This window comes from Rhinolophus hipposideros, assembly GCF_964194185.1.
Source record: "Rhinolophus hipposideros genome assembly, chromosome: 19".
Taxonomy (NCBI): Eukaryota; Metazoa; Chordata; class Mammalia; order Chiroptera; family Rhinolophidae; genus Rhinolophus; species Rhinolophus hipposideros.
In genome coordinates, this window is record NC_138065.1 from 38560748 (window position 1) to 38588543 (window position 27796).

General features: G+C 41.3%; 1 protein-coding gene across 1 annotated transcript in view; it reads left to right on the forward strand.

Annotated features, from left to right (window-relative positions):
• Positions 1-6594, forward strand: part of CENPF (centromere protein F) — a gene marked incomplete at its 5' end in the record, with an annotated part of 50338 nt that extends 43744 nt beyond the window's left edge. The window contains 2 exons of the mRNA XM_081025403.1: positions 1069-1247; positions 5637-6594. Coding sequence (XP_080881529.1) covers positions 1069-1247; positions 5637-5834 — 377 coding nt within the window. The 3' untranslated portion in view covers positions 5835-6594. The remainder of the gene's footprint in view (positions 1-1068; positions 1248-5636) is intronic.
• Positions 6595-27796: the final 21202 nt, after the last annotated feature.

Below are 27796 nucleotides of genomic sequence, written 5' to 3' on the forward strand. Positions count from 1 at the left end.
CACTTTTTGTTTTTAAACCCCAGTGGTCTCCCAAGGGTCGCTCAAGGACTGGGGCCAGTCTAGGAACTATTGGTTCTTGACAAAAAAAATTTTAAAAATCCAGAAATCAAGAATAAGAGTTTAAAGTTTTCATAGCAATTTGACATTGTAGCAACATCCAAGGACATAATCATTTTTCTATTGACTCATTCTTATTGTATTGTACAAAATTATCATTCCACAGCAGATTAGAAGTTACACCCTATTGCTCCCCCTCCCCAAATGATCAAAACGGATTCTTTGCCATAGATGGTTTGAGAAGCACTGTTCTGAGTCACTCCCTTAGAAAGTGTAGCTACCAAAAAATTAGCTCTTTTGCATTACTGGTTTTCGTTTATAGTTAAAGGGTTAAAAACAAAATGAAAAACAAACGCTGCTTTAGTTCGCCATTAATGCTGCTCTGAAGTGTACATTATATGCTGACTTTGAGTGTCCTGGGGCTTGACTTGATCCTCTTGGTCATCACGAGTCATGCCAGTTCCCTCGACAGAAGGAGATGATGTGTGTAGAGTGAAATCCCTCTTAGCAAGGTCAGATCTCTCCCCACTCCTAGTCTTTACACGAGAGGAGTCACCTGAGGGAGCCGTTACCATTTTACATTTCCTCCCAGTTAAACAAGAGCTGGCCTTTTTTATTTTTCCTTTCCTCTTTACCCTCTCATTTTTATTTTTTTTTTACACTCTAATCCAAATTTTACAGGAGGGCCTGCTGGTATTTTCTTCAGATCTTAGAAAAATGCGAGTTAATATATCCACATAGAAGGAGCAGGAACAAATTTTTCTGTTTAATATTGTTTTCCCCTTCCTTTCCCATTGTGGTTTTTTATGTTTCTAATAAGAGAAAATCTGTTATTTATTCAATTTGACAACTCCCAGGGGTATCGTGAAGTGAATCCCTGCCCACTGTGGCTAACAGACAGCATTTTGGGAGTTACACTTCTCTTGGATAAAACTTTACCTAATGAACACCATTTCCATGGTAGATAAAATGGGACCTAACAGTGTTGACAGGTAGCTTTTTTGCCCTTAGGGTTTGCTGATATCCCAACTGGAAAGACAAGCCCGTATGTACTTCGAAGAACAACCATGGCAACTCGGACCAGCCCCCGCCTTGCTGCACAGAAGTTAGTGCCATCCCCGCTGAGCCTCCACAAAGAAAATCACGTCGAGCCCTCCAAGTCAACAGCTGGTGGCAGCAGATCACAAAAGGTAAACTCCTGTGAACAAGTATCTACAGTCTGAAATCCAGGAAATGACAAGCCTTCTCTGGGCCAGGGTTTGAACCTGCGCCCTCTGATTCAGGAGCTCTCTCAAGTCTGTCCTCCATGCGGGGTAAATAAGTCAGTCGTGAGCAGACTCGAGGGTAAACATTATATTATCCTGCTGCCCAATCACATCCTCGACCCAGCAGACCACTGAGAATGAGTCTGGTGGGAAATGGCATTGTTAGGTCAGTACTCAGAGGATGTAGAAGGAAGTTTCAAGCATTACCTTTGAAGGATTTGAGGAGGTAGTTTTTCTCTTGGCACAGGCATTGGTCGTTACTCTTTCATGCTCTTTCCTCTTACCTATTTGCTCCCACCTGCAGCCCCGACTCTTTGTCTTTCATCATTTGTCCTTTACTTTCTGCAGAAAGCACGTGTTTCAGTAGATGTCTTAAGTGAGAGACTCTGTTTATGGATTTTGCTGTTTTTTATTGTTGAGGGGAGGGCTCAGACCGTAGTGATTTCTATGTACCTTGTAAACAGCCTGGTAAATGTTACTTAAAGCATACAGATTTGCTTAACAAATCTTTGTTCCATTACTGTAATCCACACCAGGAATTGCCATTTATGTATGCAAAGTGTATGCATTTTATCAAATTCTCACATTTTATTGAACCCTCACTGTAAGCAGTATTATAAAAGGATGAAGAAAATAAAGCTCATGAAGAGTTAACCCGCCCAGAGTTAAAGCCTGCTCTGTCTTAGCACCACAGTCTTGCTCTTTTTCTAGTGTATTTTGCAAACTAGGGGTCACAGGAATATTGTTGCAAGTTGCTAGAATCGCTTTAAGAATTTTTAAACTTTTGTAATTTTTGCATACTTGTCAGAGTTTAATTAAGTACGCAATCTGATTACTTTGAAGCGGCAAACAAAGCCTTGAAAGTGTAGTAACCCCTATTTATGTAATGCAATAATTCTTAAATGAGCAGGTGTTCTCCTCATTAGGATTTTGGGCACCAAAATACGCTGATTAGTTGGATCAAAACAAGAACATATTTGCAAAGTTATATTGATATATAGGAGCTTCAAGCATTAAAGAATTTATACCTAGTATTAAGTTTGTTCATAACTTACATTATAATAAATTGTTTTAAATATGGGTGAGGAAGAAAGGTCTGACATTTTTTCACTCGTTAAAGTGGGCTCATCCATTACTTATATTAGAAATATTCTATGATTTTCTGCCATCAGTTACCCCCATCTCTCTCTCTCTCTCTCTCTCTCTCTCTCTCTCTCTCTCTCTCTCTCTCTCTCTCTCTCTTTCTCACACACCCCCCACATTTGGTTTTAACTTTTGCAAGCTAGTAACAAAACACTGAAGAGATTATTCTGATAGAGTAGGTAGAGTAGGTCCTAACTTTCCAGTAACCATAAAACAGTTTCTTTTCCATAAAGCAGTAGTGCCCCTAAAGAGTGAAACTTCCAAGCTTGACCAGAACTGCTAACCACAAGCTAACCCCTGGCCTGCAATCCAAGAGGAGTCACGTTTATGTTCTGGTGTGGGCGGGGCCACCGCCTTAGGCCGGTGGCTGGGAGCCACTTCTTACTCCTCAGTTCTTACTAACATCCATTCCTGCTGGTCTTATACTTGTGGGGATCAGGTATTTATCTAGCTCTATTAAAACAGAAAACCATGAAACATAGGTAGTAAGTACCCTGTACTTGCACTCTTACGCCAGTTCACTTCGCTGTAATTACTTGCTTCAAAATCTGCCTTCTGCGTTACAGTGTGAGTTCTATGAGGTTCATGGTTTACTTGTGTCCTCATGTCTAACACATGCAATAGATACTTGTTGAATGAATGGAGCTGTTGATGTCCTGAAGTGATTGCAACCATAGATGGTTTAAAGGTGTGTTAGGAAATCATTTTTCCCTTCTCCTCTGAGAAATTGATGGTAAGGCAGTTTGCATGTAGAGGTCAGACTTATTCTCTAGGAAAAAGGGCTTTGCACACTAGGGGGCCTGCTCTCCACACTGTCGAATCTGTTGAGTACAGAGTCGTAGCCATGGTTTCCTGTGGGTTTGTGCTCATTGTACAAGCTGCAGGCAGCAGTAGGCACTAGCGGTTATAAAATACTAAGCAATTCTGCATACTTGTGCAAATGAATGGGGGGGGTTCCTCTTGAGAGGAGGTTATAGGAGACTGTGTGATTAGATGCAAACTCTTCAAAACCCAGCCTATTGATTTTTAATTCAATTCAGCATTTTCTGAGCCGCCTTATAAAATGCTTGCCTCATCTGTGAAGCATATTTCACATTCAGTTTGAAAAAATATAGAGCCAGGCATCATTTCCTAGCGCACGTGCTTAGAAACTCAGGATTATGAGCCTTTCCCTGAAGTGACTGGCTGGGTTTGGAGTGTGATGATTCCCTTGGTCATTTATCAGGACCATGAGTGACATCTGACAAGTTCCAAGGGGGAAATGGGTAAAATGCAGACTAGGTGAGGATCATTCTGTTCTGTCTCTGGGATGAATGAACCCAGGAGCTCCTAGTTTGCTGAGCACAAGGGATCATGATTGTGTGTACCCTGGATCTGACCATGGGGTTGGTGGTCAGTGCCAGAGGACCGCCACTCCATCACAGAGGACAACAGTGATGCCATCACCACGGCATCCGCCAGTCATCAGTTTAGTGTGGCCTTGCGGTTTTTTCCCCCCTACTAACGAGGTTTATGTCCTCTGAGCCACCTACATACCTGCCTTGTCACCACTGTGGCTGCTGACATGGTTTGTAAGACACTTAGGGTAGACGCACTTGATCGTTTAAATACTGGGCGGCATCTCGTTATAGATGAGTCTGATGGTAACTACCCAAAATGAGGGTCAAGTCCACAGTGGAAACTCTGATCACAGACGACAGTCGCCTCAGTTTAGTCTCAGAGAAATTGAATCTAGAGGTGGTGGACGTCAAGGGGTAGAATTGGGCTATTTCATTGGGATAAGCAGTTTCAGTAGCTCATTCTTTTTCCCAGTGTGGTCTTTCCCTTTCTCTCTTTTTTTAATGGTGAACCTAAAGATTTGACTCTCCTGCATCTGATGGGTTCAAGGGAAACACCTGTCTTTCATATCACTTTCTACTTAAAAAAAAAAGTACCAGTAAAACTGTGTGTGTGTTTTTTTTTCCCTTCGATTTTCCATGGACAGTAATTTTCCATGAAGTCCTGATCCTTCAAGGCTGTTCCTTTTAAGTGTCCTGCACATAATCTGAGATAGAGGCAAGCTGTCCCGGGATTTGATCTGTTGGCCAGATTTGCTATGCTTTCTGTAATGAAAAGTATTTAGCTGCCTTTTCAAACCACATACTTCCTATGGAAAGAATATAAATAGGGAAATAATTTCCATTCTTTTTTTTTTTTTTTTTTAACTGTTTCAGGAGGTCAGTTGCTCAGGAAGCAATCTGTCACATAGCTGCTCTCAGCACTGGTACTGAACACGTACTGCCCTTGTGAAGGAAGCTCTGTCTCTCTCTTTCTCTTTCTCTCAAGATCTTCCTTCTTGAATCATCAACTCTTACCTTTAACTTGGGTTAAGTGTAGCTTTTGTGTACTTCATCTGTCTTGCTCCTCTTCCTCTTTTGAACCCCCTATCTTTCTCTCCTATGTAAACCTCAAAAAACCTTGACTCTACCAGGTACCGCACGCTCTCATCTGCTGCTTAAAGTCTCACATTTTCAAAGCACCTTCTTTCTTTTAAAAGACAGGACATCAGCAAGGGGATTTCCTCTCACTGGATTTTATTATTAGACAGCTGCCCTTTTTGCTGTAATCCAAATCCAATATGGAAACGAAAGAGCAATGTAAGGAGAATTATTAAAATGCTGTTATATGAGAAACAGGTTAGGGCTTTCAACTATTGTAAATAAAGCTTCCACCCTACGATGGTGGTGTTACTCATTTGGATTATATTCAATTGAATGAAAGCAGGGGCTCAATTTAGGATAAACAGAAGCTTGTTTGGGTTCTCTTTTTGGCGGATATTGAACATTTGCAATGTAGTGAAGCATATTCTGAGCACTAGGGACGCACAGGTAAAGAGGACATAGTCTTTGCCTTCAAAGAGTTTCCCCTCTGGTCTGAGAATGTCACACTGCCTTGGGAGCACATCTCTGGCCATCAGAAGTATCAAGGAAGGTTTGCAAGGTGACTCGTCAGAGGTTGTGTCAGACATTCCCCTAGCTTCTCTGTTAGGTGGGGCCTGTTCTTTGCGAAGAAGAAATAGTAAAACTGTATAGTTTTTAAAGAAGAAGATTTGATGAAAAAATAAAGTATTTTTCATGTTGGAGAAAAGTGCATGTGATTGAAACCTGTAACAAAGATGCTTGTGTTTTGCAGGTCAAGGTCACCCAACAAAGTCCAGCAGATTCGGGCACCACCTTCCGAGAACCTACCACGAGATCGCTCTCGGTCAGTAACCTTCCTGAGAGAAGTTCGGCTGACAGCCCCAGGGAGAGCCTGAGGGCCAAGCGAGGCCGGCTCGTGCCCAGCCCAGAAGCTGGCCCCGGATCCACTGAGAACTGTAGGGTCCAGTAGAGGAGACCTCGTGTGTCAGGACCCCTGGCCGGTGGCAGTAATTGACTAGAAAGCAGGGTGCCTCCAGGGTCTTTTCGTTAGTCAGGGAGCACATGATCAGTGGGAAGAAAATAGTTCCTCACAGATCTAAATGCGTAGTACTCTTTAGATCTGCCGTTAGAAGTGTTAGAACTAAGTTCAGAAGCCCTAATCACCTTTGACAGCCCTTTCTGTAATGTAAACAGTAGTGTAGAAAGCTCTTGGGTAATGTTATACTTAAGTGGCAAGCATTATATAACAACTTCCGTTTGTGTGTATATTGTACACTAAAAAAAGGCAAAACACATTTTATACTTCCAGTTAACAGCTCCCAGGAAAATGTAAACTTCTGCTTTATGTTCTCTATGTGTAGTGTTAGCACGAAAGAGTTTTAGATGGAGAATTTCTTTGAGCTGAGTAAAATGAAGAAAAACCATGTTGTTTTTGAGGAAAACACACACGCGTGTACACACATGGGTGTGTTTGCCCTTCTCTTCCAATGTGTTCTATAAACCTTTGCTTATCCAACTTGTACATATTTGTGTGTGTAGTGGTGGGAGTTGTGTGTTTATTTCCATTTAGCTGGGTTGCAGGCTCCTCCAAGGTGTAATGTATCAAGTTTTCTGTCGTTGTGATGGTTTTTTTTTTAAAGACCAGTTTGGTGTACTTTCTCACAAATGGTAATCTTGTAGTTAAATATGGCATTTTGTTCTAATAAAAAAAATCACTTGTGTATTCTGTGAAAATGATTCCTCAGTATAAGTGCATCGTGAGCGTGGGTACCATGTCTTGCCAACTTCAACAACCTCTTGCAACAGTAAAACGATTTTAACAAGTGATACTAGTATATGTAGTGAACATAGTCAGTTATATTAAAAGACAGCTTGGAATGTGAGTCATGAAGATTATACGGGAATATCTATCTACCATGTCCAGCCAGTGCCTACCACAGGACGTGTTCCCATTAATTCATATCAGCAAGGCTACCAGTATGTGGTATTTTCCAGCTTCTTCTGATGACAGCGTTTTGAAAATATGCAGGCATTATGAGCCATACCAAATCTGAAAACTTTGGAACAAGTCCCTGTGTCCTTGAATCAGGGTAAAAAAGCTTTCCAGGACACGAGCTAGGAAAAGATCATTTGCTCTTGGCTTTTGGTTCGGGTTGATGTGTAAACCTTGACCAATACTCTCATTTAATATTTAAAAATTGTCCTTTGCAAGGTGGCTTCGATTGTTGGATAATGCTTTCAATGCTGTTCAGCTACTTAGGATTCGTCTTCTGAAAGTTGATATCCTGACTTTTCTCCTGTTTCAGCTGCTTGGGGTTGTGGTCTGGTGCTCTATTCTTACCGTAAATCATCCCAAGGCTAGCTGCCATGTGCTCAAGGGCATGGCCCCGGGTAGACATCGCTGGGATCAGGCCATCAGCTTTACTGGCTGTCCCCAGTTACTGGAAGATTCCACTCCGAAGGTCTGCCTGGATAATTCCCTGGGTCCTTAAAAGCATCTTCACCTTTTCCTGGGTGGACCGCAGCTGCTGCTCCTCGTTCCAGGGACTACTCACCATGCCTTCTATTTTCATAAGCGTAGGGACTCATTCACACTTATAAATGGACAGCCAGGACATTAAATATCCTTTTCCTCGAGCTAACGATACTCATGTACTATGAACTAAGCTACATATGAGATGAAAAATAAACATGCTGTAGTCCCAATTCTGAAGTACCTGATAAACCAGTTGAGTCACAAATTAGATCCCGGCTGACAAATCCTATGGGGAAATAAACTAAGCCCAGAGGTCTAGGAATCGGATTCTCATCTGTACAATGAGGGGCTTGACTGAGACAAGTCTTTCTTCCTGAATATTCTATAGGAACTGAGATGGCTTTGTGTTTTGGGGAATTCTCAAGAGTACAAAGGGACTGCGTCTTCACTGAGAAGGGAATACAACCCAACATTTTAATGTAGCCTGATTTCAAGTGTCACCCCTGAACCCCCCTGCCCCCCCCCCCCCCACTAGCCTCTGCAATTTATTTGTGACTTGACTCATTTGACCACAATTAAATTTATTTTGTTGGAACTATTAGATTTTCCCAGATTTATCTGAATCTGGAAAGAAGTCAGGGCCCGTCCTTCCAGGGGCCCCTCACCCTAGGAGGGGAGACCTGTTCCACTTCCCAAGGGTTTGAGTCCACAGAGACTTCTAACTGCTGAACACTGATCTTAGAATTTCCAAGTTCTTTCGAAGTCACTCAGGCTATGGCAGTGTGTCTTGAAAATAATTTAGTGGGAGATAAACTATGATCAATTATTACACCGCGGTCATAAGTTGTACGATCATTGGCATATATTTCCTATTTCTCTCTTGTGGTTGAGAAAGGGGATACAATTATTTCTTTAGGAGGTCACTAAGTACTTTAGATGGCAGTTGAGGATAGTTGAGCTCTGCTCTCCCTCCCACTTCTATTCATACAGTAGGCTAGAAGGGGCTTTATGCTAGCTTAACTGACTAGAGGACATGGAGAATGGAACTTGGAGTGCTCCCGGAGACCCAGGCCATTCTAATTAGAAAAGTCTGAGGACCTAAAGCTAGCACCTTACTACCAGGAAATGCTACGTATCTAATGCCACCAACTCACCTGAGCTATGACTCAACTACTTAAAACACTGGAAAGTTATATACATTTTACAAAGTGTTTTCGCACAAAGTGTTTCCTCAAACCTTCATGTCTTTGTGAGGTAGACATTAGGATTTCCATATTATAGGCTCAGATTAAGTCAGAGACTCAGGTAGAACTTCTGACTCATACATCTGGGAAGACCTTGTTAATAATGTGTCTCACAGCAACTTTGCAAAAGGGGGGTTCTCATCATTGGACAAAAGTTGAAGGGGGGGTCAGAGAAGTGAAGTATTTCAACTTCAGTTCTGTGAATGCAGAATCCACTCTCTTGTTTGTCTTGTGCTTCTTAGAGGCAGGCTGTCCCAGAATAATTCTGAGAGTACAAATATTCAGGTGATAAAAGTACTTTTCTTCTTTGTGCAATGCAGACGTCCTTAAGTCTAGGATGATTTGTTACCTTATTTTGAATTTTCAAAAATATAAGATGAGATTAGCTATAAATTTCAATTTCTAGAAATTATAACTACTAACTTAATGCATAAGCATTATTTAAGTAGATCCTTTAAAAAGTCTGTTTTGGAAAACCTTGAAAAATCTAAAGATTTGTAAGGCTTTGAATACAAAAGGTTAGTATTAGGTTGGTGCAAAAGTTTGCAATTACACCTTTTAAGCCGCAATTACTCTTGCACCAACCTAATATAAATGTAGACATCAAAAGTGGAAATCGAATGTAAGAATGCCTGGCGCTCCCCATGTGACCTTGGGCAAATTACTTAATTCGCTATGCCTCAGTTTTCTCTGGTAAAATTGGGAATGATAGCACTAATCTCTTAAAATTATGATGATTAAATTAGTTGATATGTATGATTTTGCACGCAAAATGTTGGTTAGTCTGTCTGCAGTTAATTACACATAATTTAAAAATATTGCAGCGGAGCATTGTTAGATAAATCAAACACGTTAATTTCAGATTAAGTTCCATCCTACAAAATTCTCACCAGTCTCAATACCATTAATTTTTATTTTGTAAGTGAGTTTAATCATAGAGTTGTATATATCATTCAATTAGTTGCAAATGAACTATCCACTGATTTTTGGTTGTTTGGCTTTTTAAAAATACTCAAAACAATTATTAAAATAATTATAAATGAGTTGTATTGCTGAAGTGCACATATAAATTTGGAACTCAGAATACATTTTCTTATAGAAATAACATTGTTAATTGTACCTAAATGAAAACCCAGAAAGTCAGTTTTGCTCATAATGTGTTAAAATGGTAATTAAGTTTGTTTCAACTGTATAAGACCTCCAACTCATAGCATTGTTTTTCTGGAAAAATATACCGGGGGTGCCAAAAAATGAATACACATGACTTGAATTCATCTTTTGTTATCGGTATATATTATTACAATTTTAATACAGTTTTTTTCCTTTCTTAAAATATGTATGCATTTTTTTGGCACCCTCTGTATTTTAGGCCTTAGGTTACCAGAAACTCATTTTTCTATTCCTTGACCATTTTCCCAGTGGGTCCCATCCTCCCTTCCCATTTGGTGGTTGGACAACAATTGTCTAGCGGTCTCAGGAGAGAGGCATACTAAGTGTTAGACGTCTATCTGCCACATTTCTAACAGCAGCTGCTCCCAGGATGAACGGGAAAGTGTTGCTACTGGTGTTGCAGGTGAGGTCCGTCCTGCGTAATGTTGATGTATTTGTGTGTGTAAATGTAAGTGGTTCTGCTGATGTTTTAGAAAAATCATAAGGCAATGCACACACCATTTTTGTCGACTTGCAGCTTGAGTAGCAGCCCACAGAATTCCCACCAGCCTCCATCCCCTCAATGCAAAGAATGTGGCCAATGAATAAGATTACTGGACTTGACTATTCCTCTCTCCTCTAAGGACACCTTGAGGATGACCAGAGGGTAATGTTTATCTGTAGAAAAATACCCTATTTGCCAAACCAAATCCTTGGCAGTTTCAAATGCTTTACCTCATTTGATATTTAATGATCTTGTGAAGTGGGATCTATTGTACTGCTCATGAAGAGACGCAAACAGGTTATTAAGTTTGTGGCCAAATAAAACTGAGGCTATAGTCTTGATCCCCAGTCCAAAGCTCCTTGTATGTTACCATAGACCCCCCAGTTGAAAATAAAGGGATCCAGGAGGCCAAGAAGCCAAATACCATTCTGAACGGTTCTTTTAGGATCCCATTCTGAATCCAGTGGGGGAAGTTCCCTTCTTTTAGGGCTTAGGACAACTCCACACCTAAGGAAAGTGTTCTCTATTGAACTTCATTGAACTCTGAGGTAGTCAGGGATTTGGCATTTTGGTTTCCAGCAAGTGTTACCCTGTTGTAATAATACTCACTTTTGTTTTTCTCCAATGCTACTTTTGCAAAGCGGTAGGACAATGGCAGCTTTCCACAGTTACGGACGTCTTAGCGAAACATTGGGATATTCCTGAGTTTTAAATGCGAACAGATCCTCTCAGTGTTGAAATCGCAGCTGTGTTATCTAACAGCATTTGCTGGCTGCGTGCCCGTCCCTTCCTGCTAGACCTTGGGTAGTCTGCATAAGGATGTTATTTGTCCTGGATGCCATCTGCTTGTTGTTGTAACAGTCATCTTCTTGGACTTAGGCCAGCAGAGGGTCATGGGGGTGCCCTGTGTTAGCCCACAATGCTTTGTCTCCTCTATTTGTGGGCGGCCTGTGTCATATGCTTACATAGCGGGCTGTGGGCGCTTCTTAGAATCAGACACATGAGGAAGAAAAAGAAGTGTCACTGCTGTAATTTGTAAACAGGTGCAGTGAGTGTGGAGATTTTTCCTTCCGAAACAGCTGTGCTCAGAGCTGATAGGTGAACTACATCTTGGCTCTGCCCAGGTAGTGTTTGCAGAGGTTGGGCATTCAACATATTAGACAACTGAGCTCCCTCCATGTGGAAATACCACGTGTTTATGGACTTGCATATAACATATTTTAATGGCAGGACGAATAAATGGAAGATATCCATCACTCCTAGAATTTAAAACAACTCATTGAGAAGATTTACTGCAGATTCCACTTATGAATCTGTTGTTATGAAAACCAGAAACCCAAATTAGCATCCTAAATTTTGTTCCAACATGGATAACAAAATTAGATTCCCCCTCCCCCGCCCCATTTAAGAAGAGAATATGTTGGGTTGGAAGAGTCGCACACTGATTTTCCAAATGTGGCATAGATTGTAGTCAATGAAGAGTTATTTTTTTAACCAAATTCAGCCAATTTTTATTTTTATTGTCCCAGACAAAATTTTTGTTGTTTTGGCAAGTGGTTGATTGCCTACCCCACTGTCATTTCTAATTTCTTGCAAATAGAACCCCACTTTTGTTCAGATGTCGAGCAGCATTTGCTCAGGAAACAGCCCATCACCAGGAAAGGAATGTAGTGAGATGTGAGCCTACGCCGATTATGGTGACACCATTTTCTGTGGTCACGCCAGACCTGGTTATGATGACCACCCTGCTGTAACCAACTCTCAGACCAGAGATAAAGCACTTCTAAAACACCAGATGCCCAATCAGAAAGATGAGTCTGATTACTTTGTTCAGCCTTTGAACCAACCTTGGACTTCTTGTCACGTCAGAAAATAAACCATGATTTTAAAAAGTAATTTCCAGTAGGAAATTCTGTTACTTTACCCACAACCCTCCTTATACAATGGCAAAGCCTGTTTCTGTTTGTTTGTTTTTTGTTCCTCAACACCTACACTCTACACTTCCTTTGGGAAGCAATTTTGCTTAGATTGGTACAGGGCACCTGTCTGAAACCTGTGACATGGGAAGACAGGAAGAAAGTCGTAATTTTCTAATGCCTCTCGATGCAAATTTTTAAAGTCATTCCTTATTGTCTATTGTGATTTCCCTTAAACAGCAGGTAATTTAAATTATAATAGCTACAAGTCCAAAATCACATGGTTTTTGGAGCATCCATAACTTCTATTATAACAATATGGTTTAATTATCTCAGTTTTCTTCATCACTCTGAAGGGGAAGAAATTGAGATACTGAATAAGAAAGTTTTCTCCGCATCCCTCGCGATGTCCTAAAACCCACATCCCCGCCTCTCAGAATGGTGCTTTTTAAAAATAGAGCATGTAGCCTGTCAGTATAAATAATTATTTACCCCTTTTTTTTTTTCCTAAAAATGATCATTCATGGCATTGGAAGGAGTAGCAAGTTTGGACCACATCAAGAAAATTGGGTCTTGAGTTCTATGCAGAAAGCATATCCCTCCATTCTGTCCTTGCCTGAAAGACCAGGGGACATTACTGGGAAAACCCTGTAGGGAAGCCATGGTTTAGTTGCCAGCTTCACAGAGACATGTATGTGTGCTTGTTAGTGGGACAGTCCTGGGGACGCGGACAGACACGTAGAGCATGAGCACCCATCTGGTGGCAGGATCGCAGAACCTCTCCACGTCTCTCACCAGGAGTTTTCTCCAAGCCGAATCTCACACTAACTCTGCCTCTAAGTACTTGAGGGCTTCTCTTTTAGTAGCTCTCAAACATGGCAGCGAGTGCCTTTTACACACTTTGGGCTTTACTTGAAAAAATAAACAAAATCCCTCAGATATAACCTGTCAGATTTTAAGACCTTTCTTCCAGACTCTTTCCCTTCACGTGGACAACCTACTTGAATTTGATTCAATGAAAACCAGAACAAAATCAGAGATAACAACGTTTCCAAATCATTCCTAAATATATGTTCTTTAAATAAGAGCGGATGGGGATCCCTTCCATGTTGCTTTACAGGCAACTAACCACTTGACGGAAAGACTGAGTTTTGGAGAGAAATGTAATAGTAAGGTGAGTTGGAGGTCACAGCCAGTAAAGATCAAGTAGAAATATGGATGAAGAATTTCAGTGGTCACTGGAAAAGTGAAATGCCTTTTACGTCAATATAATAGCAGATAATCTAGAAAAAGGAAATGCTGATAAACTCACCCTAACTCAAAAATTATTTTTCTGTATATAATAGAAATATTGAGACAAACTTTTTTCCCTCATGTAAATTTTCACGACATAGTCGTAGAGAAGCGTTATTAACCACACAGTCGGCCTATTAAGGATTCCAATTTTTGGTTCAGCACATTACTGCTATTAATAAAAATATTTTACTTACATTTCAGTCTATAAAACACAGCAGGATCACTGCTTGAACCACTCATGTTCTATTCATCATATATTGCTTTAAATTTTTATTGTGTATCTTTTTTCATGCCCACTCTCTCCAAAGAGTGTTTATCCTGAAATTCTTTGTAAACTTGGTGATCCCTAACGCAGTGCCCTGCATGGAGAAAGCTCTAGTAAGCAGTTACTGATCAACCTATAGCTGAATGATTAATTAAAAAAGAACCAGACCCGTAATTGCTCACCGTCTGAATATAGATTTTTTTTTTCCAATTGGAAAAATCAGGAATGTAATTGTGGTCTTTCAGATTTTTATGAAAAGAACAAAACTGCAGAGATGAATTTTATTTTTAAGGCTGCAGTAGCCATGATCACTTCTCAAAACATTTTTTTTCACCATACCTTAGAGAAAACATGCAGTCCAACCAAATTAGGTGGTTCTATTGTGCCTTAATCCACCTATTCCTGCTTCCAAAACAATTTTTCACCATTCTTTGGAGTCATTCCTGATCTCCAATTCTACCTAATTCTCCAAGGCCCAGGGTAAGCCTCATCTTTTCTGTGCCGTCTTCTAGGACCACCCTACTTGCTCATCACCTCCTGGGAGTGATTTAGTGACTTCATTTGGTTAACACTTCAATCACAACAATGTAACATATGCTATATTTTTATGTATATTCTTATTTCCTCATATGAACTCTGGGGACAGGAACATGTCCTTCACTTTTTTAAACTCCCAGTTCAAGCACAGGGCCCAGCCTAGAAATACATGTTGATAATTATCACCTGGATGAGAGTGGTCTTCTCTCTTTTGTCAGAATGGGGAAGGGTGAGAAATTGACAGAGATGTCCTAACTTCTCAGCCCGAGCCCTGGCTAGTTCTAAGAGCCACCCTCTTGGGCTTCTTTTTGACAGAGCAAGACTAGATGCTTCTTAATAAGCAATCAGATCTTTGCTGACAGCTCTTTCGACCAAGGGATTAGATGAACATCTTACGGATAATTCTCACGTGACTAATCTGTCTCAGAATCCACAGCGCTATTCCTGTTATCCAAGAGAATGGCACACAGGCAGGTGCTTTCTTCCCGTGAGTTTGCTAACTGTTTACTGCCAGTACAGCTACTTTTCAATCTTTCTTTGAGATGAATCAAGATGGCATATAGCTCAAGGGTCTAATCACAGAAAGGTAAAGAAAGTGAAGGCCAGGAAGGTTTGTAGGTCCTTCATCTTTTCTCTTTTAATAAGATCTCCTTATATGGCTCTGTGAGTGCAGAAGAAAGAACCTAGTGTAGCCATTCCTTTATACATTTGGAATTGGTGAAAATGTCTTGTGTACTTTAGATTGCCATCTGTCTGCATTACCAGGAAAGAACAGATCTTCCAAAGCAATTGTAAAAGATATGTAGATCTCAGGAGAAATGTTTAACCTATCTAACTTAGAGCTTATTTTTTAACATTCTTGCTTTTTTTTCTTACAAAAAAATTCTTCCCTTTCATCAATGGGTACTTTGTAAAAGAACCATTTATAAAGTGATTTTTACCTTGACTTCAAATCTACCTTCTACACTTGCTTTGTGAAGCTCCTGCTGGCAGGCAGCTATACACCATATTTCTGCTTCGCCATCTGATTCCCTGATAGACTTTCCTAGTAATGGGTGCTAGAGGGACACTGGAGAGTTGGAGAAGGAAGACAGACTAGGTCCTTCTAGATTGCTTCCTCTCAGCATCACTTGTTCACTTTGGTGGTGGCAGTTTATTTCAGTAGCAGCGTCTGGATTTAGTTTACAATTTTTCCAACACTCATCAGCCTCCTCTGCTCCATTAGAGAACCAGCACCGGGGAGGCTCATTTTCCAGTTGCTTTCATTTTAATAATTTTCGCCTCTTCCCTTGTTCCTTTGGCCTTAAGAATGGTGACTGCAACAGTTGCAGGCTCTGTGAATGCTTCGTATCCTTTTGTGTGTGTGTCTCTGTCAGTTTTTCAATGCCTAATGAACAATTCTTTATTAAATTTGCTCTGCGTAAGTAACTGGTGTCATTTCTGTCTCTTGATTGAACCCTGACTGACACAGATCATGGAGGTTGTTTTATGTTTTTGGAGGTAACAAAACTATAGAATAAAACTATAGAGAGTGCCAAAACAAATGTATACACATTTTAAGAAAGGAAAAAAATGGTATTAAAATTACACGGATGGTAACCACTCTGAGCACCTCTTGTAATTGCAGAAGTCAAACGTGACTTGTGTTCATCTTTTGTTATCGGCATATATTATGACAACTTTAATACCATTTTTTCCTTTCTTAAAATGTGTATACATTTTTTTTTGGCAACTTCTGTATTTGAAGTAAATTCTTTCATCCATATTTTTCACCTCTTTAGATTTCCAGCGAATCAGTAAGAGTCCAAAGTCCAGTGTCTGAATTAATGACATGTTGTAGAAACCAGGTTTTTTTCTCCACAATAACCCACTGGCAAGGCTTGATACTCATACTTCAAGACTTAAAAAAATATGTATCCACAAATCTCCATTTCCTGCAAATGAGGGTTGATATTGCTCTGTGTCGTCCCCTATCCCTGATGAGAGGGGATGACTTGGCACGGGGAGCAAGTATCCCAGTTGGCCCCACTCTTGTGACACTTCACAAATCCCAGGAGGGGGCAACACAGGACACTATAAAAAGCCTCACCCACAGGAGGCTGAAGGTTCTGGGCCTTTCTTGCTCCTGGCAGGGGGAGGAGAAGCCCCAGTGAGAGCCACAGAATTGATTTAAATGTTCCTTTCAACATCGCTCTCAGCATGACTGCAAATGGCTTTTGGGGACTGATGCTTTGGCTTGCAGTTCGCTCCTCTGAGGTCAGAGGAAAATTTCTCCCTTGAGAACTTCTGTGCTCAGAGGTGGTGTTCTTTGTCATTCCTTCTTTGATAGCTGCTTCTGTTTCTCTATGAGATTTTTTTTTTTTTGGTCATTATGGAATGATATTTTTGGCAGAGTAGAAGTTTTTAATTTTAATGAAGTTGAACTTAACACATTTTTCTTCCATGGATCATGCTTTTGGTGCTGTATCTAAAAATTCATCCCGAAAACCAAAGGCACATAGGTCTTCTCCTGTGCTTTCTTCTAGAAATTCTATAGTACTGTGTTTTATCTTCACATCTATGATCATTTTGCATTAATTTTCGAGAAATGCATAAGGTGTCTAGATTTTTTTTTTACATGCGAACGTCCAATTGTTCCATTGGCCTTTGTTGAAAAGACTATTCTTTCTTGACTGAATTAATTACCTTTGCTCCTTTTTCAAAGATCAGGTGACTATATTTGTGTGGGTCTATTTCTGAGCTCTCTATTCTGTTCCAGGTTCATTCATTTTTCAGATAGTGTTTATTAAACACAGGGGGGCATTCTGCTGAGACACAAAAAGAAAAGACAAAGTCACTGCTCTTGGGTGGCTCTGGGTCCTGAGAATCAGAGCAGTAGTTCACAGTACAGCTTGGTCATTGATACCCTGGAAGTATGCACAGGGTACCAAGAGTTCCCAGGACCCAAACATATCAGGCATCCAACCATTTCTTCCCACTTCTACCATGACTGTTTCCATCAGGATCCAAAGCACTATCATCTTTTACCTGGATTTTTATAGTCACCTTCTAACTAGGTTCTGTGCTTGCCTTTCCTCTGCTCAGAATGTCCAGTGGACTCCCTTCTACCTTAGAGTAAGAGTCCAAAGTCCTTACAATAGCCTTCAGGCGCTGATCCCATCATGTTCCTGACCTCATCTTCTGTCCTCACCTCCTTCATTCTGTTCTGGCCTGTTGCCTCCTTGCTTTCCCTCAAAGATGCCAGGCAACCTTGTTTCAGGACTTTGCGTGTACTTAGCTCTCTGCCAGGGATAATCTTGCGAGGTAATTGCATGTTGTCATCTCCACAGTTCCTTCAGCTCTTGATACAATCCATACTGTCAGTATTCATTGCCTGCTCTATATTTTAGTTCCTCTTTTAAACTGTCTCTCCCCAGTAAATTCTGTGAGGTTATAGAATGTTGTCTCTCCTTCTCCCCCTTCTTCCTCCTCCTTCTCTTTTTTTCCCCTGTGGTGCCTAGAATAATGCTTGGAATATAGTATGAACTCATCAAATATTTGTGGAATGAAAGCATGGGAAAGAAATGGGGACACTTCGAGAGTAATCCCAGTAAACTATCAGTTTCTCAAGGAAAGAGGAGCTTATAAAAGCCATCACTGATTCCCAGTGCCTGGGCATGAAACAAATGTTCAGTAAATGAATGAATAAAAAAACAATATGCTCAAATACCCACTTTGCAGTTGAGAACATTGAGGCCCCAACTTTTAAATGATTTCCTGTGATCATGTACCACAGTAGTGGCAGACATGGCATTTGATACTGTAGAGATACTGTGTGTGTGTGTGTGTGTGTGTGTGTGCGCGCGCGTGTGTGTTTCATTTCACCATTATGAAACTATAATCTCTAAAGCAAGACGAACTAGTTGGGTCAAAGGGGTTAATTAGAAGCCAAGGGAGACTTCATCAGTTAAAATATTTCTCAGTAAGTTTTTGAGGGAAGGGAAACTTAATGGCCAGACAAGGAAAAAGAGTTCTTCTCCCTCCCAAATTCCCTGTCTTGGCTGAGATATCTGCTTGTGCGGAGCACGCACCAGAGGGTCGTGATAGCAGCTTTCACAAGCCATTGTGGTCACTTTTGCTTGCCAGCTAACAGAAGCCACGGAAGGTAGGAGCTGAACTGATTTAACATCCTGGCAAGGCCTTCTTTCATTTGCATCAAAAGACAAAATGTTGGAGGATTAGGAACACCTGAGAGATCAAAGACGTGGAAGCAATTTTCTCACACCTGGGCTCTTCCCAGGGCACACCAGAGATTACCTGGAGAAAGCTGCCCTTCTCAGTGTCCTTCTCAGAGCATCTCTCTTGGACCCCAGCTGGAGGTCCCCATGCCAGCACAGGACTTCCAGAAAAACATGTAAAAGGGGTGAGATGTAGCTGACTCTGCTCTCAGCGTTCCCCAGTACAGAGGTAGGTACCTGGGGGGGGGGCGGTGAGAGCTGTCTGCATCCTTCACTCTGAGTTCAATTCAAAAGCAGTGGCTGTTGAACTGCTGTAATATCACTGATGTTCTCGTTGATATTTGCACAGGTAATTGGGCAGGGTCATGTCCCGACTCTCTACCAAATGGCATTTATAGCTTTTCTTGGTTTTCTATTACCTGTTTTGCGGAAAACTTATGCCATTAAGAGAACTAATGATACTGACTTGTATTTCAAGATTTATATAACTTGTTCCATATGGCTTTGACAACTCTATCATATTTTTAGACAGTTATGAAAGATATTTTTCTCATGGAATAGTACCTGGGAAAGTTGAGGGCTGACTTGTGAGGAATGTAAAAGATTAGAAAGTCAAGCAACTAACTTCAAATGTTTTTACCAAAATTGGTCTAGGAAGGAATGAGGAGAGAGAGGTTCCTTATGTGATACCACAGAGTAAAAAATGCTGCTTTTTTGGTTCAAATCTGCTGCAGTTTTTTTTTCTTTTCAGTTTATTGTCTATCAGTAAACTGTTAATATACTCCGAGTTTTCCCTTTAAATTTGCTATGCTTATTGTGATTCAGTATATTGATTAAAAGTTTGTTTTCGCAAATTCAGAAGTTTGATGAACTGGATTCATCATTCAATAAAGTACAACCAAGAAAGAAGGGAACATTTTTTTAAATTGATGTTTTGCCTTGTAATTTTATGCTTTTATACATGATACAAGAGAAAACAAGAGTTTTTAGGAAAAACATCACAACACCAAATCTTCTCATCCAATATTTCCACACAGGATTACCTCAGTAAGTCAACTGCTCTTATTCCAGGGAGGGAAAGAGTGACTTGATTTTCACCGTGGAGTGTGTGACTGATAGCACTGAATTTTCTTTGCGTATGGACACATTTTTTTTGTGTTCACAAAGAGAAAAAAATAAGCTTGGAACTCTTTTTATTCCCTCTGAGGGTTCTTCTCTTTCTCATCCTCCTCCATTTGGCTGAAGGAGCAAAGATAAATGTGAGTGGTTATTAAATAATCACTTGTTACAAATATCTGATTAGGACCTCGTCCACATCAACAGCTGTTGCTTGCCAGCCTCTTGGCACAGCTCTGATCATGTTAGATTTGGGGTAATCAATTTATTCTAATACAAACCATATTGGATTATTGAGATTTTATGCCTTTTTATTTCCTTTAAACAGCCTTCTGAACCAAATGCTTATTATTTTGAAATGCAGCCACATTCAGGCCACCACAGGAGTCCAGTGTTAAGACGGAGATCCCAGTACTTTAGAAATATTTTCTTCCCTTACACAGAAATGCTCAGAAAATGGGACAGAAAAATTATGTTTTCTGATTTTCTTTCTTATCTGCTGATTAGTTGAGTTTCCTTAGGAAAGTGACAGTAACCTTTTAATCTATGGAATTTTTGCTGTATGAAAGCCTTCCTCCTCTTGCTTTATTTTGCCTACATTTTTGGTTAAGAAAGACGACCTCAAAATTTAGTATTCAAATCCAGTAATAAACAGCAACTGTGCCGTAGGTGGAGGCCCAGAGAATGGAACAGAGGGGAGTTTTACAGGGGTGAAGGGTGAGGGGTAGGTGGCGGGGGGTCCATCATACAAATGGACAACCAGCGAGTCATCGGATTAGAAGGGTGAATGAGCTGAGGCTGAGCACAGAAGTTGTTTGTTCTCCCATGGGAATGGAGCTATAACAAAGCTGTGTTCTAAAGGTTACACGAGGATAATGTCAACAAGCCAAGTATTTTGAGAGGTATGGGCCAGGAACTTCTAGACAGGAACTTCACATGAGCACCTACGGGTGAGGTGCAGAGGTGGCAAACTCAAATGCCTGCAGGGAGTAAGCAGGTGATTTGCATGCAAGGACGCTATTAATAGCATTTGACAACAGTATGGTACCAACATTTACCAATCAAAGCAGATGCTGGCCATAGAGGCAGATCAGGGTCCAATAGGTTCCTTGTGACACCTGCCATTTCTCCTTTATTGCCTGGATCTTGGGGACATCTGGAGCACCCTGAGGGGTGGGCCGGGACCACAGGAGAGGCATGGACACATTGGGAAGGCACAGGATAGAGCTGATCTATCAACCAACATAAAGCCAACCAACTTGTTTGGCTAAATTGTGTTCATGGATTATCAGACCTTTATTTACCCACTTGGGTAAAGTGGACTCTATGAAGAGACCACAGAGAATGGTGCAGCCTGTTGTAGGCCTCTTCTCTTAGCTGGAGATCTCCTTTAAAGAAAACTATTCTTCAACCTTGTGTAGGTGAAACAAAACACATCTGCAGGGTGATTGTGTGCATTTGTCGTCATATGAGACTTCATACTCAGGTTCTATCCTAATAGCTGATGCATTATAACAGCAATGTCTCAGGTAAGACACCTCAGTTGCTTTTGACCTCTTTATTCATTCATTTCTCCATTTCTTCATTTCTTTAAGCCACACTCCTGAAGATTGTTTTTGTTCTTTGCATTTTGTCACTTATTTCCTAATATCTTGCTTAGGCTATCCATCTCCATCTCCATCTCCATCTCCATCTCCATCTCCATCTCCATCTCCATCTCCATCTCCATCTCCATCTCCATCTCCATCTCACTTCTTGGAATAGTACCTGAGCCTGTCTTTCCTGCACATTGACATCATACAGTAAGTCCCAAGTTCCTTCGCTTTTTAGTTTATCTATTTGACATTTATTGGAGAATGTCCTTTCATGCACTTGGCACTGTACTAGGTGCTCACATAGAAAAACTTATAAGATAGTCTTTTCTTATTGCTGTCAAGGAGCTTACTATCTAACTCAACCCAACTATCCACTGACAAAGTATTATTGAGATTCTGGTTGACATCATCGCCTTCAGTCCGTAGAGATGTTGACCGAATGGCCTTCTCTCTTTTTTGTTTTCCACCTCCCTCTCCTCATGCTACCATAGTGGTTTCTCAGCACCTCACCTCACCTCAGCGCCTCATTCTTGTTCTGTGTTTCAAAGTTTTTATCGAACTACCTTGGTAAATCTCATCTCTCCGTTCCCTTCACACCCTTCTCCCTTTCCTTCGTGGCTTTCATACTGGCTTGCTTGATGCCAATCCTTTTCCCCCTCCTCAGCCCTCCTATCAGTCTCAGGTCTCCAACTTCATCAGAAAACACTTCACCAGCCCAGTGCATCAAGGCCTAAACTTTCTCTGCGCTGCTACTGAGATCACACTTAATCGTGGGGGAAGACTTGTACCCTTCTCTGTTGGCTGGTACATAATGTTCACAAGTTTGGGTGAACATCCAGTAGTGGAAGGACTCTGCTTAACAAAAAGGAGCAATAGCCATTTCAGACTCACTTAGAGAGGGAGTTGGGGCAAAGACAAAAAGAGTGAAGGACAAGAGCACTTTTTTTTTTTTTTTAAAGGAATGGCTTCCTTTATCTCAACTTTCGAAAGGCTGTGAAGTTCTGAAAGCAGCATTGTGCACGCCAGACCATAGGTGGTCAGGTGGCAAGGCTGCCTTTTAAGGATTGTCAGCCTTCAGGGATCTGCCTATTTCCACACAAGGAAATTATTGCTATAATGAATGTTATGTGTTGAATTGTGCTCCTCCAACGAAGATATGTTGAAGTCCTGACCCCTGGTACCTCAAGAATATGACTTTGCTTAGAAATTGGGTCTTTACAGAGGTAATCAAGTTAAAATGAAGTCATTAGGGTCGGCCTAATCCGATATGACCAGTGTCCTTATAAAAAGGGGAAATTGGGGCATAGAGGCAGATACAGAGGGAGAAGACAGCCATACAACGTGAGTGATGTGTCTATACATCAAAGCACATCATGGATTGCTGGTGACCACCAGAAGCTAGAAGAGACCAGAAAGGGTTCTCCTAGAGCTGTCAGAGAGAGCGTGGCTCCACAGGTATCTTGATTTTGCATGTCTAGCCTGCAAAACTGTGAGGCAACACCTACACTGGTTTTTGGTATAGCAGCCCTAGGAAATGAATATTCCTCTTTACTTTGTCAACAGTCCCCCAGCAGGGCTGCCTATGGCCTACCACAAGCCATATTAAAAAAAAAAAAGATACATTTCTTCCCCTTGCAGTGTGGAAAGAGCCACTGTGTTTTGCAGACACATTTGCACACAAAAGCTGTGTTTGTTTATAGGCTAATGATAGACAATACCTTTTCTGTTATTCTACAGCAGCACTGTCCCATAACCCAGAAGGCATTAGTCACATCTGGCTCTTTAAAATCAAATTTAGAGTAATTGAAATTATTAAATAAAAACCCGTTCCTTAGACACACTGGCCATATATTAAGTGTGCTATAGTCGTGTGTGGCTACTGTATTGGACAATACAGATACAAAACATGCTCATCCAATGCAGAAAGTTTTAGTGGACAGCAGTGTTCTAGAGAAGGACGTATTCTAGTCAGTTGAATGTTCTGGTCAACAGAGAGATGCTATATATTCTTAAAAAACAAAAAATAAGTAAAAAAAAGAAAGAAAAATGGAAAAAGAAGCCAATACAGTTTACCCTGAAACTGTACTTTGGTAATTCTAAAAGGATGTTATAATGTTGAAATATTTTAGAGATGGAAGCATGAATTTCAACACTCACTGTACTGATTGGGGGGAGGTGGGCATAATGCTGGCAAGTTGAGAGTTGGGTCGATTGAATGTTAAATAAATCAGCATTTGCTGTCTAAACTACGGCCCAAATATAAAACCTAACCAAGTCTGGGGAATAATTTAGGAACATTTAAAGTCATTAGACTCATTAGCTCTGACTCGAGAAAGACGAAATAAACAACCCTCCCAGCCTGACTTGGAACCAGTTCTTCTAAAGCCTTCTAAGTTGAAGTTAAACCCTCTGAGTTTAAATATATTACAAGTGTTTTTCTTTGTTTGGCTATGTTTTTTCTCATTTCCATGTTTTTGTTTTGTTTTAGTGTTTGTTCCATTGTTTTCTGTACCCTAATTACCCACCACCTCAGAGCTACAAGGACTGAATAGGCTAGCTTGGCTCTTTGCTTCCAGTCTGGAATTCAACTGAATAGATCCTCTTTACTTCCTGTGTTTGAGACCCCATCATTCATGGAAGCGTAATCAGCCCAGGATTGTACCTAGCAGTTGGCCATTACTACCATGATTTTTCTTGCCCCCTTGTTTTAATCATTATGGAATTTTTACATTCTTTCCAAACCTTTGGGTCAGAGTGACATTTAGTTTGCCCCTCTGACCTCTAGCTGCAATTTTCTTTGTCTGTGCTACAAGGAGGGAGACTAGATTTCCCTTTTTATTGCGGTTAGAGGGTTCACCAAGGAACAATGGCAGGAATGCAACTCTGAGTTCTTAAATCATGGATAACTAAATAACACTTTACAGGCAGAGGGGACTCTACAAATATTAACTGACTGGTTGGCTTAAGACATTAACACTCTTTTATAAAAAATAATTTAGTCTGTGTTTAAGAGATATGTGGTGCTCAAATTTGAAATAAATTGCCAGAGAAGGACTTCACCCCAACTCCCAAGGGAGAAAAGCCATGATATTCGGCTTCACTGATAACAGTGATTTGGACATTTAATTCTTTTCCTCCACCAGAAAAATGTTGTGTCAGTTACGTTGCCAAGAGCTACAGAACTGACAGGGCTCTAATGAAAGCTTATTAGGATGGTACGACAAAGAGACGCTCCTGGAAAAACAGGCCAATTTTCTGCTGGTGCCCTGTGTGTTCCTTGGGAAGATAGTTGGGCCAACCATGTGTTTATATGATTGACACATTATTATGTCAACCCAGAGGAAAGATGAATAGATGAAGCAAGAGAGAGAAGTTTACTGGGAGAGCAATTTCTATGCTGAGAATAGAGAGGTCCTACCACATTTTCAAACCACCCCTCACCCTAGGCTTTCTGTTCTTGAATATGGAAGATACATGGCACCTCTCATTTTAAGAAATTCAGCAAATAAAAATCCAGACAAAAACACCCAGACAACTTTCAAAAAACAGCTATTATTGAAAAAACAAAACAAAAACTTTTCCAAATTACCAAAGAATATATATGTGGGAGTTCTTTGAATAATGAGCGTTGGCAGAAATCTCCGTTCTGGTTTTATGCAAGTTCATTAACGTTTTTCTTTTCCACCTAGCTTCTGGACACGTCATGATTCACTCATGCTGGCTTACAATGGGTTGCTTTTTCTCTTGTATCAGGGCCCTTATTACAAGGTGTAGACAGTTCTTGGTCTCTACTCTGAGGTTTGTAGCTCCAGCCCAGACCTCTTTCTTGGACTCCAGTTCTATACACCCAGTCATCTCAGCAGCAGCTTTCCCACTTAATGGTCCCATAGACATCTCAGACTTTTAACAGTGTCCAAAGTTGTCCTTCAGCCCCAAATCTGTGCTACCAAAAGTCTTCTCATGTCAGTTTTCAGTAATTCCAAGAATTCATCTGCTTAGGCCCGAAACCTTGGAACTAACCTTAACGTCTCCCCCCAGAGCCCCGTCCCATCCCACATCTATCAGTTAGGAAATTCTATTTCAGAACATCTCCAGTAGGGTTTCCAGGAGGGAATTCCCACCCGTTCTCAGGAATTTTTTCACTTTCCTGTTCCCGAAGCCTGAGATATAAACTGATTTCTGTTCTCCACGATCAATTGTTTCCACAAAGTGACGGCCGAGACTACCAACCACCTGGGTTCAAGGAGCCGATTTTCCCAATTTCCCGACCAACTTTTCTCAGGATTTGGGAATGGAAAAGCAAAGAAAATTCCCAAGAATGGGTGGGAATTCCCACTCAGAAGCCCTAGTGATAAATAGGAAAAAATATCTAAGAGACACATTGTGAGTAGTATGTTTATTTCCCATTGTGGGTATTACTGGGTTCAAGGACCAAATTTTCCTGATTTCCCAACCAACTTTTCTCAGGATTTGGGAATGGGAAAGCAAAACAAATTCCTGAGAACGGGTGGGAATTCCCATCTGGAAACCCTAATCTCCAGAATCTGACCACTTCTCACCTCCCCCACTGCTACCATTAGCCACGACCGTCTCCCATCCTGGGATACTGTCCCAGGGACAGTCTTATTCCAGGGCTTTAAAATACTCAGTTCCACGTACTACTATAATTCCGACCGTTAGTCAGGTTGAAAGAGCTTTCCCATCCCCGCTTTCTGACTTCTGCGCTGGGGAGAGAGAATAGATGCTTTCTGTTCTATATCCCCACCTTATTCTACTTTTCCAACCCCTGCTCACTCTCCCAGGCTTCTGACTCCTGAATTGGGAAGAAGAAATAAGGAAATGCACAGTATTCAGAGTTTGGTATTTTTATGATCTGCCTTTGATGTTCGTGAAGCTTGGCAGATGTAGACGTAGGTTTTTCCCTTGAGATACATTTTGTGGGTTTCTGGGAAATTCCCCCACTGGGAACCCCCAATGACCAGTCCTGTCATGTGGGATGTGGCTGGCCACTCAGCAGCACAGACTCGCAGCCCCTGGCATCGGGCCTTCCACCTCACGAGACTCTCTCTGGTAAACCTCTTGAGCAAGGTCTCTTTGAAGATGGGTCCAGTTTGGCTCCCATGAGACCCATATATGGTTGATGGGAACCTCTCCTACATTCTTGCCTGTGTGAAAGTGCCCCTCACTTCCAGTGCTGCCCACTTCCTCTGAATGCTGCTCCTCAGCATGGCTGAGCCCTGGCGTCTCGCCTTTAGGTGTTTCAGCTGAGTCAGATGCCAGTCTATTGAGTAGCCCCCTGGAGCTCCCACACTAGATCTCAAAGTCTGGGGTTAAGACACCTCTCTTCTTCCCCTTTGTGGAAGACGCAGGACAAAGGAGTGGATACAGAACATAATAACAGTTTCTCCAGAGCAATTCTTGCTCTCTCGATGTTTTTCAACTCCAACCCTGTTGTACCCTCAAGATTGGTGATAGATTAGGGATGGACAAATGGGTGTCTGGGTACCCTCTTTGCAAGTTCTGTGGGGGCCTGTGGGATCTATTGTTTTGTTGTCAGCCCATGGGGAGAACAAACAGATAGGACGAGACATAGTTTAGCATGTTCTTACAACTTTAAAATAACAAAGAAATGAGTTGGGGTTGTCAGGATGTCCCCTAATTCTCCCTGGTTGCCTCCTTTTGGGCTTGGAGCCTTCGTGTTCCCAGGTCCTCCTCCATTGCAGGTCTCAGCTTAGACATAGCTTCCCACAGAGGCCGGCATCACCTGCCCAGTCTAAAACAGGTCCCTGTTGCACTCTCTCAGTCCCCTCTTTCTTTCCTTCATATACTTATGACAGTTTGTCATCATATGTGTATGGATGTGATTAGTTTGTCTTCCACACCTGACCGTTAGCTCCAGGACAGAGGTTCAGGCACTTTGCCTCACAACAGCCTCTTTGGAGTCCAGGACAGAGTCCAGCACGTAGCTCCTGCTCAGAAATGTTGGGGGACCGGACAGTGCAGCTTAGTCCATAACTCGTGGTATGAATATCGGCTCTGCTGCTCACTATCCATGGTTCTCAGGAAAGTTCTTTTCCTCAACTGTAAAGCTGGGACAACAAGGGTATCAATTCCTAGGCGATTATATGAACTAATACAAAGAAAGTGTATAGAAGAGTGCCTGGCTCCTAGCAACTGCATTAAAGATGTTTGTGGTGATTATTAACTGCACACGGGTAGAGCCTTGTCTAAGTAGGAAGTGAAGTGTTCTTAGGGAATGTTCAATTGAGAAATAGATAACTTTCCACTACAGTCCAGGGAAAAGTCACCAGGGTGGTGTGTTTTAGGGAATGTGAAGTCGTCTTTAATGCCCTGGACGTAAGAGGGGCTCCCTAGGTCCTGCATTACACAGACGTGAGGGGAGACCATTCGGAATAACAGTCTAGCTTAGCGCTCAGGCGCAGGCTCTGGAGGCAGGCAGATTAGGGTCAGCTCTTGTCTCTTTCCCATTAAATGCTGTGGTATTGGGGAGTTACTCAATTTCTCCACGGGGCATTGCTTTACATTTAAAATGGTGCAATAACAGTACGTACCTTCTAGGGCTGTGGTGAGGACTCCATGGTTTTGTATTTGTGAT